The sequence below is a fragment of the Castanea sativa genome, chromosome 6 (assembly GCF_040712315.1).
Source record: "Castanea sativa cultivar Marrone di Chiusa Pesio chromosome 6, ASM4071231v1".
Lineage (NCBI taxonomy): Eukaryota > Viridiplantae > Streptophyta > Magnoliopsida > Fagales > Fagaceae > Castanea > Castanea sativa.
Window position 1 is genome coordinate 18666377 of NC_134018.1, and position 20889 is coordinate 18687265.

A 20889-nucleotide genomic window follows, 5' to 3' on the forward strand; every position below is an offset into this window, starting at 1 on the left:
TTCTTCGAATGTTCGGGGTTTTATCCCTTGCAGGATGTACAGAAGTCCCCAGTGCATGCCTTGGATGCACATTTCTACAGCAGATATTTCAGAAAGTCTATCCTTACAGTTTAGACTCAAAGAACGCCATCGATTGATATAGTCAACAACGGGCTCGTCTTTCCACTACTTAGTATTGGTAAGCTCCATCATGCTTACCGTACGGTGTGTGCTATAGAACCGGTTGAGGAACTCCCTTTCAAGTTGTTCCCAACTATCGATTGACTCGAGTTCTAAGTCTGTATACCAATCAAAGGCATTCCCTTTTAGTGAACGAACGAACTGCTTTACAAAGAGGCCTCCTTGAGTCCCTGCGTTCTCGCAAGTTTCTACAAAGTGAGCAACGTGTTGCTTAGGGTTTCCCTTTCCATCAAATTGCAAGAACTTAGGGGGTTGATACCCATTTGGCATTCTCATATTGTTAATGCGCTTTGTATAGGGTTTTGAATATATGAGAGAATTTGTAGAAGAACCTCCATATTGTGCTCGTATGGTATTCGTTATCATGTCCTGTAGTTGTTGGACAGATATTGAGGCCATTGAGGTGGATTGTTTTTGTCGGGGAGTGTTTTCAATTTCTTTCCCTTCATCATCCTTTGCAGATGTGAATTTATGACCATGGCTTGATTCACTAAGATCTTGTACTTCGAGTTTGTTCATTAAAGTTGCAATTTGGAGGTCCTTATCTTCAAGTGCTTTTGTGAGAAGGACGACCCTTTGTTCCATTTCAGCCATCTTTTCTTCCATGGTAGAGGTGTTAGTCATCATGACTGACACAACTTCCACAGATGATGGAGAAGGAAGTGAATTGAAGTGAGCACATGAAATCTCATCTTTTGGGTTCCCTTTGATGAGAGAGAAATCGTGCGACCAACTTCTTGTGAAGGAAGAAGGGGATTTGCCCCCATACTTGTGGTGTTCCAAGGTGGAGATGTCCTTGTTGATGACCTTATTTCTTTTAAGAGGGTCTAAGGAGATGATTGTCTGGACCTTGGCTTCCTTGGTTGATTGAGATTGAAGTTGATTGTGAGCTTTAGGTTGGCTACAATTGATTACTCCAATGCAACTGTTGGTGGTAGCCGTACCAAGTTTAATTGAAGTAGCTATTGTTGAAGCTTGAATGTTCTTGCTAGAGGCCATTGAAGTTGGTAGCAAGATGATGAAGATTTTTTTTCTTTGAAGGAGAATGAGATGAGAGGCAGAAAAGTCCCACTGGACGTGCCAGAATTTGTAGACGACTAAATTTCTTAGTTCGAAATAAATCAAACAAGTAAAATAGTTTCACAAATGCGAATTTGTATTGATGAATATGTGGTACAATTCTCTGTAATTACAAAAGAGTGATCCTCTGATTCGATCTCCTTGAAAGATTTGTTGATTGGAATTGTGGTAATGTGATTTTGATTTGAACACAAGATATCCTTCAATTTAGCTGAGAAATGGATCGAAGATCTTTGAAACGGAATTACAACGAATCTTTGGCTATGAGCTCGTTAGGAATTCTTTGTTCTTCGTGTTCTTCGTGTGTTCTTCGTGTTTTTCGTGTGTTCTTCATGTTTGAAGGTTTGCGGTGGAAGTTCTTCGGTGCTTTAGAGGCTTGATTCCGTAGAGCTTCGTTGATTTATGGTGTGTTGAGGTTCTTGGAGGCTTTTGAGCTTGATTCCAGTGAACTTTGAGATTTAGGCAAGTAGTTTGGATGACTTTGCTTCGAATGTTGTTTGTATTTGAGGTTGAAGTTCTTGAAATTCCTGGAGGCTTCGGGGTTTGATTCCGGCAAAGCTTCTGGATTTCTGAACTCAAGATATCTTCTTTCTTCTATCTCCCCTTCCTTCTGTCCTGGGAAGGCTTCTATTTATAGGAGTTTAGGGGTGGGGTGAGCGACACGTGGCGGAGTCTGATCGTTGACACTTGTCACAGACTGATTGGTCCGCTTATGTCATCGCTTACACGTGCTGGATTGCTTGTGTCATCGCTTACACGTGCAAGGCTGCTTGTGTCAGTGCTTACGCATGCTGATGCAGTTTCATGCCTTTATTTCAATGACACTTGGCAAACTTCTATTGGTTTCTGAATAGTGATGGCAAAACCTAGCAGCAATACGTGGCGCTTTGTAATTGGTTGCATTTTGTGGACTTGGTAGTATGATGTGTCAGCTTGTGATAGGTCGGGAATTTTCCTTCTCTACAAACGCAACGTGAGATGTTTGAAGAATATCCATCTGGCACTCTTACATCTTTCAAAACTTGCAGAAAACAATCCTTTTCACTAGCAGTCATATGGTAGCAAGCATGTGGCATACATGTCTAATCATTCCCAACCTTTTCCAAGTGAAGTCCACTTCTTATACCCATATCCTTTAAGTCTTGGCGTGCCTTCAAGTTATCCTTTGTCTTGCCATCCAAGTTCAACAATGTGCCAATTATATTATCGACTACATTCTTTTCAATGTGCATCACATCAAGATTGTGACGCAACACATGGTCCTTCCAATAAGGCAAGGTGAAAAATATACTTCTCTTCTTTCACACAGTTAAGGCTTCCTCCCCTCTTTTTCTTTTATTGGTCAAATTAACTTTTTTCTTCCCAAACACATGATCGGCTATAGCATCCATTTGTAACATGATTTCCCCTCCGGATACTGTAATAGGAGCTGATCTCATATCAACATTCCCATCAAATGATTTTTTTTTTTTTTTTTGCTTACGGAATTTATAATCCCTATCCAAGAATCACCTGTTTCCAATGTAACTAAATTTCCTTCCATATCTTAACCAATGAGACTGACTATCATAGTTACAAGAGGGACATGCAAGAGCACCTTTAATACTCCAACCTGAGATATCACCATATGCAGGAAAATCATTTGTGGTCCACAATAATGCAGCATGCATTTGGAGTGATTTTTTGGAAAACACATCAAACGTTTCTACTCCAACATCCCATAACTCCTTCAGTTCTTCTACTAGGGGTTGTAAGTACACATCTATATTGTTCCCGGGTGAGGTTGGACCGGGAATCAATAAGGATAGCATGAAATAATACCTTTTCATGCACATCCATGGAGGGAGATTGTATGGGATCAAAATGACAGGCCATGTACTATGAGTAGTACTCATATTTCCATACGGGTTAAATCCATCAACTGCTAATCCAAGCCTTACATTACAAGGCTTGGACAAGAACTCTATGTACTTAGAGCCAAATGATTTCCAAGCTTCAGAATCAGCAGGATGCCTCATTAACCCGTCATTCACACGACCATTGGTATGCCACTTCATATGATTGGCTGTGTCAGGGGACATAAATAGTCGCTTCAATCTTGGCTTTAAGGGGAACTACCGCAGGATCCTTACAGCTTTCTTTTTTCTTTTCTTGGAGGAAGCATTAGTACTTTGTTGACCTTTAGACTCATTACTTTCCCATCTTGAAAGGTTATAGTTTGGACAAGCTTCAAGGTTCGCATTGTCCTTCTAATATAAAATACAATCTTTAGGACAAGCATGAATCTTCTCATAGCTCAAGCCCAAATCCTTAATAATCTTCTTAGCCTCATAACAGTCTTTTGAAAACTTAGCATTTGAAGGAAGAAAATCAAGCAAAAATTGCAGCAATATGGTAAATGATTTGCTGGTTCAACCATTAAGACACTTCATGTGGTACAAATGCACAATGGCTGACAATTTGCTAAAATGCTTACAACCTTCATAACAAGGTTGATTAGCATCTTCAAGCAATTTCATAAACTGAAGTGCATCTTCATTAGGACCTTCTGCAAGACCTTCTGTGGGTTGGTGCACACTAGGGACTTCTTCCGTTGGCCTAGATGCCATATCTTGTATGGGAAACATGTCATGCAACGTGTCACAGAGATCGGCATATTCTATCGGGTTTTCTTGGACATGACTATTAGGAATTTTAGTAAAAGTCTTTGCAGACGATGATTCCCCATTAAAAATCCAAGGGTTATAACCTCTACAAATCCCTTTTGACACTAAGTGAGCCTGTACAACATCTATAGGCAACGAATTTGTATGCATGCATTTTTTACACAGACATGAAATCGTTCCATCTGGGTGTGCATGGTTAGATGCAAAATTCAGAAACTGTTGGACTCCATCTAAATATTCTCGCGACCTTCTATTGGTAATTTTCATCCAACTCTTATCCGTTGCTATCAAGTGGTTCACAAGAAATACCTATAATGTGATTTCATGAAAACACAAACCAAGAGTTAACACACATTTCATTTAAACAATTTCACTTTAATTTAAGAAACAAATCATCTTTAATCATTCACTTTTAGCTATGTTCCTAATCAAACAATGAATTTAAATGCATAGAGAAGTTATCAATACATTTGGTAACTATAACATCATTACTAGCAATATTCTTTAGGAATGGACATCTCTTTAAATATGCAATTCCATTTTAGTGTTCCACATATGTGAAAAAGATAGAGAGAAGCCCTTAAAATGAATTAATCAAATAAAAACAACTCAACAACAATCATCTACTATTACACAAAACAGCCAACACTCCCAATATCAGCTAAAACCACCTTATTACCCCATGCAAGCCACCAACTTGCCCCAATTCAACAACCCACCACAAACAGAGAGAGAGAGAGAGAGAGAGAGAGAGAGTACCTTAAGTCTTTCACCAACTTCACTTGCTTTGATCACATGAACTTATAGTGCCTCTTCTTTTTGCAATCTGCCAACAAGAAAAGAATATATATAAACCTAAGTTAATTCTCACTCTTGACAAACAAGAGCATTAAAACCCCATAAATTTCCAACACATTCTTTACTGTTGACTTTTGTTGATGCTTTCTCAAAACAAAAAGTTAAATTTAACAACTTGAGACCAGAAAAAAAAAAAAAAAAAAAAAAAAAAAAAAATGGAGAAAAAATGTTTTATTTGTTGTTTTTGGAGTGTAAGCATTTGTCCTTTTAAAATTACGTTAAAAAAAAGAAAAAGAAAATTTACTTTCTTCTAGTAGACTATATATTAAGACAAGCGTTGAATTCCTCAATAGTTAATACTGAACACAAAATTTGGTGATGGACACTCATAAGGAATCTGTCATTCTATGAGCCTAGTTTGCTACTGCGCGCAGCGCCGATACAAAGAAAAAAAAAGATTCCAAAAATATGAATAAATTCTAATCCTAAATTTCAGATCCCAGCTGCCTTATCTAGGCATAGGCGCTAACAGAAAGATTCTAATTAAAGTCTCAACCCTTGATTGAGCCACTGCATATTCACCCCAACTCCAACTTCAAAGAGTAAACGAAATTTCCCATAATCTAATTTAAAAACTCAACCATTCATAGCAATAAAAGCCGATGACATGCAAAGTGTGTAATGGACCAAAATATTTAAGCAAAAAAAACCACGCTACATCATTGGACATTTTTAATATCCCACCATATCCACTTTGCGAGATGTAATCAAAGCCATCCTAATCACACATGGCTAAGTAATATCCCAACAGAAACAAGGAGACCAATTTCACCCACTAATCCCAGTAATGGAAAAAATGTTTTATTTGTTGTTTTTGGAATAGAATACTTGCATTTTTTTTTTATGGTCTGGAGAGATCTGTGATTAAATTTAAGTATATTTTTGTGTGTTCTTTATTTGAATGGTGTATTATGATTGGGGAAGGGGTGTCTTGCAACTCTTTAGTTTATTTATTTATTTTTGATATGTTGTAATTCTTTAGTTAAGTTCCTGGATAGCATGAATCATTAATTGTAGATGTTAGGCAGCTTTTCTTTTAAGCATACTTTATTTCAATAAAATCTCTTATTTATTATTTATTTATTTTTAATTGGTGATTTTTTATGATGTACAGTTGAAAATTTATTAAATACTTTATCTTTCTTTTTGGAAATTGATATCCTCGTACTTTTTTCTTTTGCATTCTAAAAGGAGTTATAGGTTGTTTCTAAAAATATTTATACAGATCTAGGGTTTAGAGTTGTAGAAGAAAAGGTTAAAAATCAACCAGGGTTTTGTGAGACCTTATTTGATCTGTTTGTAAGGTTAAGATTGTTTGGTCATATTAATCACTACAATAGTAAAATAAAATAAAATAAATGACATTCTATAGTTCTCTTAAAGGGTTAAAAGCTTATGGGCTACATAATTGCTTAGAGGAATAAGCTGGAGTGCCCTATACAGCCCAGCCCAAAGGTTAAAAAATAAAAAAAGAACAAGCACTAGCCTAAAAAAGGAACCACAATTTCTTAAACTAAAAGGAAGAGGATTAGGGAGGCAGATAAAGAGGGAGCAAGAGAAGGAAGGAAGTAACAATTGGTAAGGACCCCTTCTCTTTATTTTCCAATCTTGTTTTCCAAGATTTTCAATTAGGATGCTCTTACATCATACGTTAATGTCTAAGAAGTTGCAATCCTTAGAACTTTAACACTAGGAAATTGTTATTGCGCAATATGTTGACATTAAGAAGCTAGGTTCTTTGGAAAAGATGATGAATGCTAAAGATCAAAGTATTCTAGAAATTTTGGGGCGCGGTTACTAGCTGTTAGTTCAAACTGGCTGTCAATTGTCTTTTAAAGTCATGGCAGTGTTTCAAGCCTCTTGATAGTTCAATTCATTATTGGACTATTTTTAAATTTGTTTCTTTAATATTAGGATATTTACATTTAAGATGATAGGAAGGAGGGGGTGTATTTTTACCATCTAATAAGGGTTGTATCTATGTAATGGGCTTTAAAGGTATCTATGGAATGAACACAACTAGTTGCCATGTAACTTTAAATTTGTTTTCATCAATTGCTCGATAATGTGTGGCAAATTCTCAATGATGGATGATTGGGTAAAAATTATAATCAATGCAAAAAGACAACTCAATATTAAGAAAGAACAAGTCTCAGACCTCCTTTTTGCAAACAATAATGTACTGTGATGTGTTGTGGTTATATCCCCAGATATGAACAAAGCCTAAACTTCCACATTTTCTCTTGGGAATTTATCAATAGGCCTCAAATGAAGAGACTTTGACTTCAACTCCTCCCCATGCTTACAAAATCAATTCTCACCTCCTGATGCTTATAAAATTATTAGCATACTTTGCTCTAAATAAAACTATAATACTAACGTTTTAAGAAATTTAGAATACCCAACAAGCTATACCCAAATGGCATTACAATTAACAAAGAAGTCTACTTAGCATTGATTTAACCGGCAGCAGATAAAGTTAAATTTTGTCTTTGAAACCATACAATATCATCTGAAGCAATAGTAGAGCTCGTGGCACACTAGTCAACATGATTAGCAATACAAACTAACTATTAGGACAAACACAATCCATCATAATCTATGATCATTAATAGACCCACCACCATTATCCAACAATCATGATAACTAATGAATAACAAAGTGGTGGAAAAAAGAGCATCTTAGTGAAACAACAGAATCTCCAGAAATGAAAGCATCTAAAAATAAAAAGTAAAAACAAGCCTCCATTCTTTTCACATATAGTGAAACAACAGTCTTTCTGGAGGCCTCTAACATTTTTCTCATAGGTTGACCATCCACATGAAAATGGAGACATTCCAATTGAAGGAATGCCCTCTGCAAGAAAAGACAAAACTTTGCTAAGGGCAATTTCTTTACTTCCCATTTCTAAAAGACATGCAAGGCCGAAAATTCAAATGTCTGCTGAAATTGTAATTTTTTTATTCTGTCAATGCAAATTTTACCATATTATCATACTTCAAAAAATAGAATCAAGCATGAACAAAATATTGCAAGAAAAAAAGAATTACAAATAATGAGGCAAGAAGAAACTATCACAAGTTGGAAAATTCTCAACCTCAATAACTTTGCAATATGAACTTTATGGAAGCTGGTGATATGGTTGTCAAATTGCCAACTTGGTTATGATAAAGTTGTCAGGAGCAAGGAATGCTTATAAAGAAATATGTATGGCATTCTTTCACTTTTGATACACAAACATTGACTTGCATTACAGACCTAGACTTGATGGAGAGGAAGATATGCAGATATATAAAATATAGAATTAAGAGAACAATTTTTTTTTTTTTTTTGGATAAGTAGAGTTAAGAGAAAACATGCATAAAAGTTTAATTGTAACAACTAAATTAGTACCTTTGGCTAATGCTCTAACAACTTCAAGATTGAGGGTTGTAACCTGAATGAAAAAAAAGAAAAAAGAAAAAAGAAGTAATCATGATTATGCACTCTTTTCAACTGTCCCAGGGCATGTGACATCTAAGTTCAAAGAAGAACTTAGTAAACAGACAATTAGTTTAACAGAAAGTGTTTAATAAGACTTCCCGCAATGTATCAGACTACCAGCACCCAAGAAAAGGCCAAAAATAGCAGCACTGCCAAGTGTAGTTTGTCCAATGTACCTGATCTTCATTAGTCCTGGTACCTACATCCCCCAACAATAATTACATAAATAAAGACTATACAACTATATAAATATGCTAAAATTGATAGCCAACTGAATTCAATACTTATGATATAAACATGAGCTACAGATCTAAGCTGAAGAGAAGGTGATTCTACAGTTTTGCATCCAAAATTGTGTATATATAATTGATAAAAGATTAGTCATTCTTCTAAAGCTTATCTCATCCAAAGTGATGGCTACACAAATCAAAATTCCTCACATTAAGGATCTTAAATATAGTCAACAGGTTGCCTGGGTTAAATTTACACCAGCACCACATAAGGTAGACCTATCAGGTGAGGGATATGGATTTCTGTTACTGATGGTACAGCACAACTCTTAGAGAACAATCTCATACTAGCACAATGGGAGTGATTATCATTATTGAAACAATTATAAACAACTAACACCTCCATTATTGGGTCTCTGGGCAGCAAGAAATTGCTCTAGGGTGAGGACCAAGATAAGAGAGGGACTCCGGATCAAAGAGATTCAACAATAGTAGATAAGAGAGGTGATTGGCTCGGAAGGAACCCCTTAGTCCCTTACTGCTACTACATATGATACCGTACAATTGAAATGTTTGAAGTAGAAGGGTTGATTCCAACAAACCTAGACAAAATATTAATGACAATCTGCTATTCCAGTTCACTCCACTTACATGCAAGACTGGTTAGGTCAAAACAGGAACCCAAAACTGTCCTGGTTCTTAAAAATTTGATGGTAATAACTCTCATAGCAATAAAGATAGATAAGGAGGGGTGGGGGAAGACAGGAATTTTTACAGAAGATACATTGTTCACAATTATGATTTGATGATATTAAATAACCTAGCCTCACAATTAATTAATGTATGGGAAAGAAGTGAAAATGATAATCAACATGGATTCTAGAATTACACTATCCAAAAAGAAGTTTTCATGGCTTTGCTGCAGCCAGTTTTACTAGTCACGGCAATGCATGTGCCAGACTTCATGCTCATATATCTCATATATAATTTTTTATTCTTTTGAAGAGTTCACGGCTTCATGTTCCTGTAAAGCCATGATACATGCAGCCCAATTGCCCAACAGAGATCTAATTGTACTATGGGTTCTAGTTCCACATTTCCACTCTTACTTTTAATACAAAAGAAATTTCTCCATGCATCATACCATACTACCATGATATCAGTAATTACATCTTGTATTTGAGATGGATTAACGAATGGATTTAACGAAACTTATAAGAAGATATGCAGAGAAAATCTGTTGATTAGTGTTTAATCATTATCTGCCTTTCAAACACATGATGAAGACAATGACAAAATGCAACTCAGACTAGGTTGGCCAATGAACCAGCTAAAAGGGTACTTCCTCTTCTACCATAAGAATAAAGGGCAAGGTTGTAAGTTCAAAACCTAGTGTATGTAACTTACTAGTATACAATTAAAACAAAATTGGTTCAGACCAGGTTGGGTTAGGTCAGGGTTCAATTCAAAATGCCAACTAGTCAACATTAAAGAAAAAAGGGAAAAAAAATCTGTGAATTTAAATTCTTAGACTTTATCACTGTTCAAAATATCCACCTCTTGAACTTCCTGCAAGGTACCCTTTCGCTTACAGCCCAAAATGGATCACTATAAAAGTTCAAAAAAGAATATTTCCCCCCCAAATATAGGGTCTAAGTAGAGGGCTTTGTGTGTGATCAGCCCATATATAAAACTGAAAAAGGCCAATAAGTTTTGTTTGAAATGGATCTCCCTCCCCTCATAAGAATAAGTGGAGGAGGGTATAATTGTAGGCTCAAAACCCACTGGGTGCATGTATAACCTACCAATAAAATAAAATATACATCTGACCACAGCAGGCATATGCCCATTGCACTGTGCTCAGCCACACCAATACACCATCCAAGTCGTTTATTCAGCCCCTCAATCATTTAACCATCCCATGAGGAAGTTGAAAACACTTGGCTTAGATTATCTTTCTGATGTCTAATATGGTTTTATAAAGAAACATAACTTTCATAAGGAGCAGAACTGAAAAATCCGACTTTGGAATTACAACTCTAGAAGAGCTACTAAGAACTTGAATCTACGTTTCATGATATGGTAATGGACTATGGAATATCTTAGTATCTCAAGATGACTAGTCACTGTCCATATGGTCATATTATATATACATCACCAATTCATACAGCGTATTATGTACAGATGTTGCTATGTAAGCTGTTCAGCGTGTAAAAACTAAAAAGCTACTCACATGAACATGATAACCTTCACCTAGAATTTTAGAAAGATCATACCAAAAGTGGAAAGAAAAGAAAGCATGAAATTTTATTTTGACCGAGAGCAATAGTGATGAAGAAGAGTAATCATATGTGAAGGATACACAATCTCATGGCTACAAGTTGGAGATTAGATCAGACAAGTACCTTAAACCTAATAGCCTCATATGTCCCATACACTGCACCTGTTTACAACATAAAATTCACATTAAACAAAAAATCATATAAGAACAAAAAGCTCAAACGACAAGAAATTCAAAGAATGAGCTTGCACACACACACACACACACACAAAGTGCATAAAAAAATTGAAATTATTGCCCACAAGAGAATTTCATTGGAAGCAGAATATAGTTCCAATAGCATAAATGAAGAAGCAGCACTGAGCAGAGACAACCCAATAATTTTTTCTTGCTCTTTCTTGTTTCTTTTCTATTTTTTGCTTGAAATCTAATTTAAAAGTTTGCTCTTTTTTTCTTTTTCAGCCATAAACATTGCAGAACAAGAGAAGCAAGGAAAAAGCAAGCAGCGGAAAGGGAAGCAATAGCAAATGGCAAACCAAAATGGGTAGCACCTACTTCCTATTTCATTTTTTCATTCTATGCTTTTATTTTTGGAATGCATGCTCACATGATTATAGTAGCTCAAGTGTACACATGAACACAAGACACACACACGGCTACACCTATTCCTGTTCTTAGGTATAGTGAACAGTGAACACAGATTCCATACAAACAGAGCATGCTTGCACAAACGTACATTCATACACACATTCGGAACCCCAAATCAAAAACTCACAGCAACAACTATTCAGAACCCCAAAAACAAATCAAATTTCCAATCAAACCCAAAACCTCAAACCAAATCAAGAAACCCAAAATAGTCACACCCATGACCTGAGAAGACGAGAAGGGTTAGGTTTTGGCCATGGGTTCGATTTTGAGAGAGAAGATCACCAGTAGCGGCAGTGGCATTTGAGGTTAGAGTGGATGGTTTTTGTGTAAAAGGGAGAGAGAGAGACTTATATCATAAAAAATAAAAAATGCAGGCATGAAATCAGAAGAAGAAGAAGTCTGTTTTTTGCGTACATACATGGTGAGTCATAATAGAATTGACAGCAAACATCATTTTTTTTTTTTTTGGTGAACAATTGAAAAGCACATTTTTGTTTGTTCTTGGCAACTTGAAGCACATTACTACAACTTGGAGCCAAAGATTTACAATCACATATTTTGTACTTCCAAAGGCAAAGAATTTTACAAAATCAGATATGAAGCAATTAGAAAATAAATATAAAAATTCTAAAACTAAATTATTCATCACAAGCTCCAATGAAAATAAAATATTAAAAGTTTAGGTAATTTCAACTATCTTCAAATAACAATATTGCTTTGCTTTTACAAAATAAAAGCTCAAGTGCTAAATCTAACAGCTAACAAATTGTAGAAATCAACCATCAGTTAGAATCTTCAGGTTATACAAACCTTCTAACTTATGATGTTGTCTAAGGACTTGAGAGCATACATTCTATGCAATTTCTGAAACTAGAAATAATTATTTCTCAATGAGGAACTCATTTAATTGGTAAGTGACACATACAACCAATGGGTCTTGAAACCCAAATTCTAGTTTTCCCAACAAAAAAAACAATCAATGGATATTCTATTCCAAGCCAAAGTTTTGCCACATTGAAAAGAAAGGAAAAAGTGTTAGCTAAATATTCCATTTTCCCTATATATTTGTTTTCCACCAGGCTTTATTTTCATGCAATCAGTAATATAAAAACAGAAGAGTTTGTGTAGGCAAAGATAAATAGACACAGTGCCTAATTACTTCCTAATCATGACATAAGGACAAGACAATGCAAATACAAAGCAAGCACATTACCAAGTAAAAGAAACCGAGCCAATGTCGGAAATGCAGCTCCTTGATAGAACGCTTTCCAGCACTCCCTCCTCTTTTCTTCTGAAGGGACCTTAGCACTAAGGACCTACACACACCACATGCAGAATGCAATCAATGAAATGAAAAATGGACCTTTCAAGAAAATCAACACAATCCAAAACCTCTTCAAAGGACTAAAAAGACCACCGAACGATTTAAAAGCGGCAAAAAGGTAATTACCAAAATGTAAATACTCCAAAATTACCAACAATTTTTTAGACTCGAGATGTTAGTAAAATCGAGTCTCTTAGACTCGAGATGTTAGTAAAAAATATAGTTTGTAAACAGTGCCTACTAATTATAATGTTTGAAAAACGAAATTAGTTTCCTATTTTCGCCAAATTCCAATAACAAAAAACCAAAACAACACCAAGGTAAATAACTAAAAGGAAAACAACAATCACACCCTGAAGATCATCAAAAAGTCTCTAGTTGTTGACTACTGTTGAAAAGTAAAAGAACAACAAAACAGACAAAAGAACAAACTTCCCATGCATAATAGCTCCTAAAACTCCATAACATGCCAATTATAGGCACGCAATTAAGGGCCCATAAGGCAGGCAGGTCCAAGCAACTTTTCATTGTTCACAGGTCATCATCACAAATGGAAATAAAACCCACCATAGAAGATCTGATACACAATGCAAATGGAAAACAATAAAGAATTCAAGTATCTAGTAATACAACAAAAAATTGATAAAAATTTCAAAATGCAAACGCGAATTCACAAAGCCCTTTCAGGTTTAGCAACTCAACCCGGGCTGCTGTTGGATAAATATATGTTTATATTGCATACAAAACATATGCAACGAAAAAATAACAGATCTACTTCTTTCATAAATGTTAACATGTACTATGTAAGTTTCAGAATTTAAGTACAAGAGAGTGTACCTTGGTACAGTGAATTTCAAAAATGAAGATCAAAATCACTTGGGAACACTTCTAATCTTCACTCCAATTCCACTGACGCCCAAGAAGTGTGGTCTCCCAATCAGTTTTCAAAGGGAGAATGTCAAAGTGTCTAATACTTCTTACACACCATTTCACAACAGTGTTGTTATTTTTCACACATAAAAAAAAATTACGTATGTTTCTCCCTTTGTATCTAACTGATTATCTAATTAGGCTGGCCTTTTAGGTCTTTCCAATTGGGCTTAAGTGTATGGCTTGGAGTGGGACCAAAAGGGACCAATAAGACACTAGTTCCTATGGGCCTTGGGCTTTTCTGTTAACTCTTGACAAGTCCAAAGTTACCATTAACTATATTTAATACCACTATATAAATATAGTTGCATTCTATGCCTTATTTATAAATTATATCTCAAGACTTTACTGTACATGCAACCCCTTCATAAAATATTCGTAGTAATACAAAATCATGAATATAGACTGCCACTTTGAAGATTACTACATCTTAATTCCTTGAGTACCTGGTTTAATCCTTTAAAGTTATTCATCATATATTTATGAAATCCAATTTCATAAATATGTACTTTAGTAACTTCTTACCAAAGTGGTTAGGCCTAACTCTCTGAATAACTGAACCTATCAAACTTATCTCAAGGGAATATTTTATATCTCCATTAAGAGACTATGAATTCCATCTTGAGAATATATGTTCCATCAACACTAAATGTGATTACCCAACATACTAAGGTTTTGATCATTTCTTTAGACCTCACTCATGATATATCAAAGTAACCTACACTTCATGATCAGGTCTATTATCCTCTTAGGATTAAGAGTTCATGTAAATAAAAGTCGTGAGTTTATTATTCATTTGACAGTCGTTAGGAGAATAATAAATCTCACAGCGGTCTAGTTCAATATGTTTTAACTTTTAAAATATATCAACATACCAACTAGAAATCTCCATTTCCATGATCAAGACAAATCATCTTAGTTGATATGTTATAGTCTACGCAGATGAAGTGCCCAATTTCATCACCGACTACGAACTAAAATTCTAAGTTTACAAAGAACTTGTGATTTATATCTTTTGTGACTAAATCACATATTATGCATCTCATTGACTATATGATAATGTCCCAATATTCATGTTACCATTATTTTTAGATAATAATAAAACAACTTTATTAACCACAACATTAAGTCATACATAATGTCATATATAGCATCATACAATAGGATTTAAGGGTACACATCCTAACAGCTGCAATCATTACACATACTCATAACAAATAAAACCTAAACTACCACTCACATTGCATTACTAATCCAAACCAAAAAAACATATCATCCAAAATATAGTTTTTGCAACCAACTATATTCATATTTAGACACGTAAAATAACACTGTCCAAAACATAAATCACAAAATTACAGTATAATTTCACTGTCGATCAATCATTACACAAAGAACAAATGAATCACAACCAATAACTGCAATTAACACCAAAACTCTGACATCTGAATGATTCCATCAGACCACTTTAAATCACAACCACCCAAAACCCCAAGTGGGCTTTAAACCTCGACAACCAAAATTCTTCATGGGGTCCAACAATAGAGAGACACACACACACTCACACAGAATCAAATGAAACATACCTAAGCAGAGATTGAACCAAAAAAAAAAAAAAAAGACACCTGGGTTTATTAAAAATTTCCACACAAACGAACCAATCAAAACAAACCCACATCAAAATTCCCAAACTAAAAATGAAATAAAGCAAAATTTTAGAAATAAACTTCGAATAACCAAAACCTAGAAAACTAAACCCAATTTCTTTATAACCTTGAAACCCAAAAAAAAAAGAAAAAAAGAAGCCAAATCATCAAACATGCCAGCTACATAAGAAAACAAATTAATAACAACCAAATAACTGAACAAACAACAAAGATTTTGTAATCTTCTACTTAGAGCATTAGCAGAAAACCATACACACTAATAGGGAAAAAAAATCGGGCATTTCTTTAGATCGGAAAGGTCGATCAAGGTGTAGAGGGAGATAAAAGCTTTACGCCGAGAGGGAGAGAGAGAGGTCGAACCTGGATTAGACTGATATTCAGATGATGTTGGCCTCTGATGTCCACTTGGGAACCTAGAACTGTGATTTCCAGATGGAGCGATACATCTTCAAGAGGAGAAACGATGGTTTTTTTTCCCCTCTATATCACTTTCTTAGATCTTTCTCTGTTTTTGGTTGTGTAGTAGTATGTTTGGAATGTGAGAAAGTGTGAGTTTGGGAGAGAGAAAGGAGGGATTTTGAGATCTGGGTTTTGGTTTTTGCGTCTTTTGGAGAAATGGGTATTGCTTATTTGTTAGAGTTTGTGAAGAAAAAGGATGTGGGATTCGTGACTTTGTGAGTTTTTGTTTCTAGGTTTTGGCTATTTTTTAAAGATCAAGTAGCTCAAGCCATGGGTTTCTGTCAAGAGAGTTCGGATGAGATAGCAGAAAGAGGGAAGGTTCTAGATTAGGGGGATGAACAGCTAGGGTTAGAAATGATAAGAGAAATGGGTCAGGCTAGACCTGACCCATTTGTTTTTGGACCTAACTAGGCTCGATTTTTGGGTGGTGGTGGTGGTGATGGCTTTGGTTGTGGGTGGTAGTGGTAGTGGCTATGGCTGTGGCTGTGGGTAGTGGTAGAGATGAGAGTGTCTAAAAGAGAGAGTGTGTGTGTGGGAGACTAATGAAATGGTGAAAACGAAAACATGGTAAAAATGAAAAGGGACAAAAAAACAGAGCAAAAATTTAGGACTAGAGGGGGCAATTTCAAGGTCTATTGTGGCAGGTCAATGACCCGTCGCTATATCTAAGCTGCTGCTAAAGCAGGTCTATTGTGGCAGGTCATTGGCCCGCCGCTATAGTACGCCGCAGTATACTAGAATTATTGCGGCGGGCCAATAGATCTCATGTACCGCAATGGGCCAAAAAAACACCATAATAGGCAGCGTATAGTGGCAGTTTTTGCACCCACCGCAATAGGCCAGTTTTTTTGTAGTGTCCATAACTTGAAAACATCTCCACTGTGTTTCCGAATAAGCTCACCCATATCTCAAAATATTGAGTCATGTTAACTAAGTTAAGTGTTTGAATAATCATCCAAACAAGCCTACTACCTATGGGCCCCACTGATATTGGTTAATGAGTTACCGAAACTGAGATTTGTTAACTCAGTTCACCAAAATCCAAACAAGGCCTTAGTAATTTTGATATTGGGGTTACCAAATATATATATATATATATATATATATATATATATATATATATATATATGTATGTGTGTGTGTGTGTGTGTGTGTGTATGTACACACACCTTAGGTCGAAAACCCTAGCCACCATAAAAACACATTTGTGGTCTTATAGATTAGAAGGGAGAGGGAGAAGGTTTCATGGTTTATATTAAAAAAAAAAAAATAAGGACTTGATTTTGTATTCATTCAAGAAGTAGAAATCGAATTTGTCAAACTTTACCACTTTAGGATGGGGTGGAAACATTGTACAATTGGATATAAAGATTTAGAGCGAAGTTTTCATTTCTTATAAGTAGGTAATGTAAGTAACATTTCTCCTAATTGATTTTGTTTTGCTTATACTACTGTATTTTAGCTACTAAATATTATTTCACAATTATTACAATTTTATTTCAATTGTTTTGGCTACATTGATTGAAAAGTAAAGAATAAAGAATTATCATAAATATATTTGATTATTATATATATTTTTTATATATGTATTTGAATGAAATATATGTGTTTGAACAATGATTTACACACACACACACACACACACACACACAGATATATATATATATATATATATATATATATATATATATATATATATATATATATATATATGAATTTGGACAATCTGACTATGTCTTGACCCTAATACTCAACAAATGGGGGTTATTCATGGAATTACAATCATAATCATGAATATGACTTTAACGTTTGGGGTTATATATTAGGATGGATTAATTTTTTTCATTGGCTATATATATTAGGATGGTTTAACGTTTTCTTTGGGGTTATATGTATTAACCTAAATCCTAGGTTTGCTCGTAATGTGTATTCTAGAACAAAGTCATGGTTATAGAGCCTAATTCATGTTTAAGGTTTTACTTTTTAATTTAGGACATATTTTAAATCCTAAAGTTTTGGCTACTGCTTATGAGTCTTGATAAATTCAAGGAAACATATTTTTGGGTAGAGATGCTTTGCATTAGTGTATCATTTAGTTCAACAAAGTATATTCCTAGTGAGTCAGTTTGTATAATTCAATAAGCTATATTTTGTAGGGGATGTTAAGTAAATTCCATGGTTGATTATAGGTCCTATTTAAGAGTGTTTTGAGACTATTTGGAAGGTGTTGTAGCTGGACTTTCAGAGTGATTCAAGTGATGTAAGTAATTATGCATAATATGCATAAGTTTTGTTCATTAGGTTCCTAAAAGTCAAAGGTTCTCAAAAGTTACATTTTAAGCATACATTTTTCTAAAGTTTATTAAAAGCATTTTTGCATCATTGAAAGAGAAAGTTCAACTTTTAAATAATGTTTTAAGGAGAAACTTAAAATTGTAAATAATTGAACGTTCAAGTGCACGTTTGGATTCGGCTGAAAAGGTACAGAGACGCGTGTCTGCGTTTTTGTGTGGGTCCTGTGCACTGTTCGCGGGACCCGCAAGTACTTTTTTTAGCAAAAATAACTTTAAAACTGTGTCCCACGACACTATTCACATATTTAAAAATTATTTTACTATAGTATTTTCAGTTTTTAGTTTTTGGCAATAAACGGTATCCAAATAGACCTCGAATCTTATTTAAAAGATGATTTCTAAACTAAACTATTTTCTGAAAATAATTGAGTTACAAAGTAAGTTTCTATAAAGGTTCTTGATCTTTAAATTTGTTTAAAACCAAGTGTTTTCAAATTCATATTCCTATTTTCCAAATGGTATTTAAAACGTTTCTTTTAACAAATTGAGTTTTTAGACATATTCAAGAATTGTAAAATACTTACATAAACTCCACAGTTCCTATTTATTCCTTAAGAGATTCAAGCATCCTTTGATTTATATTTCAATTGAATATTGTGATATTCGATATGCCTCTATATTTGGAATAATTATTAATATTAAGAAAATTATTCTATTTTGTATAAACTTTGTATTTGTGATATGTGACTCAAATTAAGCTTTTTAGAACTAATCAGATATAGGTGTAAGCCCGCTCATAGGGTTGTATGTAAGAATAAGTGTTGATCCCTTACTAGCAGAGGTTAGATTTTGGAATCCCTCATAGGATTGTATGTGAGAATATGTGGTGTGTGTATATGTGACATTGTGCTATGATCAATTATTTGCATGTGTTTGGGAATGATTTTAAGATTTGATTACATATCTATTAAGTGGTTCATTATATGTTTTAGAAAGAAATTATATTTGATATCATTAAATGAGTTTGTGAAATCAAAATAATCGTGCTCTGCTTGAGTCTATTTAGTTGTGTATTGTGTATAATTACTTACTAGATGTATGACTCACCTTATCAATTACAATTTTCAAATTAAAGTTTAATTGATAAACAAAAACTTTGGATCTCTTCATAAGGTGCAAGGTAGCGTGAGAGTTTTTAGGTGACGTCAATAATGCTTGAAACTTTTAAGGATTTTTAGTTATTTTTATTTCGCTTAAGATTTTACAGTATTTGGATATTATTTCTAAATTGTGGATTTTAGTATTGTAAGAGATTTATTAAGAGTATTGTTTATTTGAAGTTTGTTGAATTTCAGAAATTAAGTATGTTTATTGAATTATGTAAGATCGGCAAGTTAGTTATGCATCTAAATTCATGTTCCATGGATTTGGGTCGTGACAATGTTGGTATCAGAACTCTAGGTTATGACAATTAGGACTTTTGATTTTTTTTTTTTTGAATTTTTTTTTATAGGATGTGGAAGAATAGGCTTGATTTATTTGATTGTCAATAGGTAGTTTTGGGAGTTTGATAATTGTTAGAAGCTATATGCTTAGAATATTAATAATAGTAAAGGGTTTAGTATCTCTTGTATACAATAATTTTCTTCGAGATTTATCTGACTCTAAAGTGTTGTTTGTTTGGTTATAGGAAAATGCCACCCAACAATTCTATTCCTTCTAGTTTTAAGCCAAAACCTGAAAGCCTTGAGGGTGTTTTAAATGTTATTAGAAGTCTTACTGAGGTGGTGGAAAAACATGTTAGTACTATGGAACAATCAAGCCCAAAGATGCTAAATAGAAGGATGTACCATTGAGCAATTTAGGAAAATGGGTCCTCCTTCATATTTGGGCAACCCCGATCCTACAAAAGCAGGATCTTGGATAATTTTGATGTGATTGGTTGTACTGAGGTGCAAAAAGTCTCTTTTGCTTCCTTTATGTTGAAAGGTGAAGTAGAGCATTGGTGGAGATCCACCAAAAGACATTGCCACTTGAGGAAGATGAGATATTGACTTGGACTATTTTCCCTAATTCCTTTTATGAAAAAAAATTTCCAGAAAGTATACGGGATGAGAAAGAAGTGGAGTTTATGAGCTCATTCAAGGGAATAAAACGGTGTTACAATATAAGGCTATTATTGAGCTGTCTCGATTTTCCCCTTATATTGTGTCTGATGATGTTAGAAAGGCTAAGAAATTTCAGAGGGGACTACGACCAAGTATCAGAACTAGGATGGTAGCCTTACGATTGAAGTCATATTCTGAGATTGTAAAGATTGCAAAGGTTGTTGAGAAGGAGTGCGAAGAATATCAGAGGATTAGGAGTTAGAATAACAAAAGGCCTAAGCCTAAAGGGTTTCATAAAGAGAATGAACAAAATAAGCCATATAAGAAGAAGACTACAACAGTACCAGAGACTAAAATGGTACAACAAGTAATAGAGATTTTGTTAGAAGTGTGGTAAAATGCATAAGGGAGTTTGCTATTGTGAAAGTAGGGCTAGTTTTAAGTGTGGACAAATGGGTCATCATACCAAAGATTGCCTAACCTTGAAGAGTGAGTTGATGGCTAAGTCTACTGATGTGAAGCAAAAGCCAAAAGTCCAAGGACGCATGTTTTCCATTACTAAGCAAGATGCTAAGGCATCCAAGTCAGTGGTAACAAGTACCATTCCCATATTTTCTCATCCTACACAAGTTCTTATTGATCTTGGTTCTACTCATTCCTTTGTATCTTGTGCTTATA

The 20889-nt window shown here is 34.6% G+C and overlaps 1 protein-coding gene across 1 annotated transcript; it reads right to left on the reverse strand.

Annotated features, from left to right (window-relative positions):
- Positions 1 to 7358: 7358 nt before the first annotated feature.
- Positions 7359 to 13281, reverse strand: LOC142639571 (uncharacterized). Its single transcript, XM_075813730.1, has 5 exons — positions 13186 to 13281; positions 12643 to 12745; positions 10903 to 10940; positions 8178 to 8466; positions 7359 to 7640 (listed from the first exon to the last, which is right to left on the reverse strand). The coding sequence occupies exons 1-4, from the start codon at positions 13279 to 13281 to the stop codon at positions 8353 to 8355; spliced, it is 351 nt and encodes a 116-aa protein (XP_075669845.1). The 3' UTR covers positions 7359 to 7640; positions 8178 to 8352.
- Between the last annotated feature and the right edge of the window lie 7608 nt (positions 13282 to 20889).

Bases quoted from the DNA above. Each gene is read 5' to 3' on its own strand.
- LOC142639571 (XM_075813730.1), bottom strand. From the start codon at position 13,281: ATGAAAAGTTGCTTGGACCTGCCTGCCTTATGGGCCCTTAATTGCGTG. The intron at 12,746-13,185 runs GTTTGTTCTTTT...TGGTGTGTGTAG, and splicing joins GGAGCTATTATGCATGGGAA to GTCCTTAGTGCTAAGGTCCC. The intron at 8,467-10,902 runs GTACTTGTCTGA...TGGGGGATGTAG, and splicing joins ATGAGGCTATTAGGTTTAAG to GTACCAGGACTAATGAAGAT.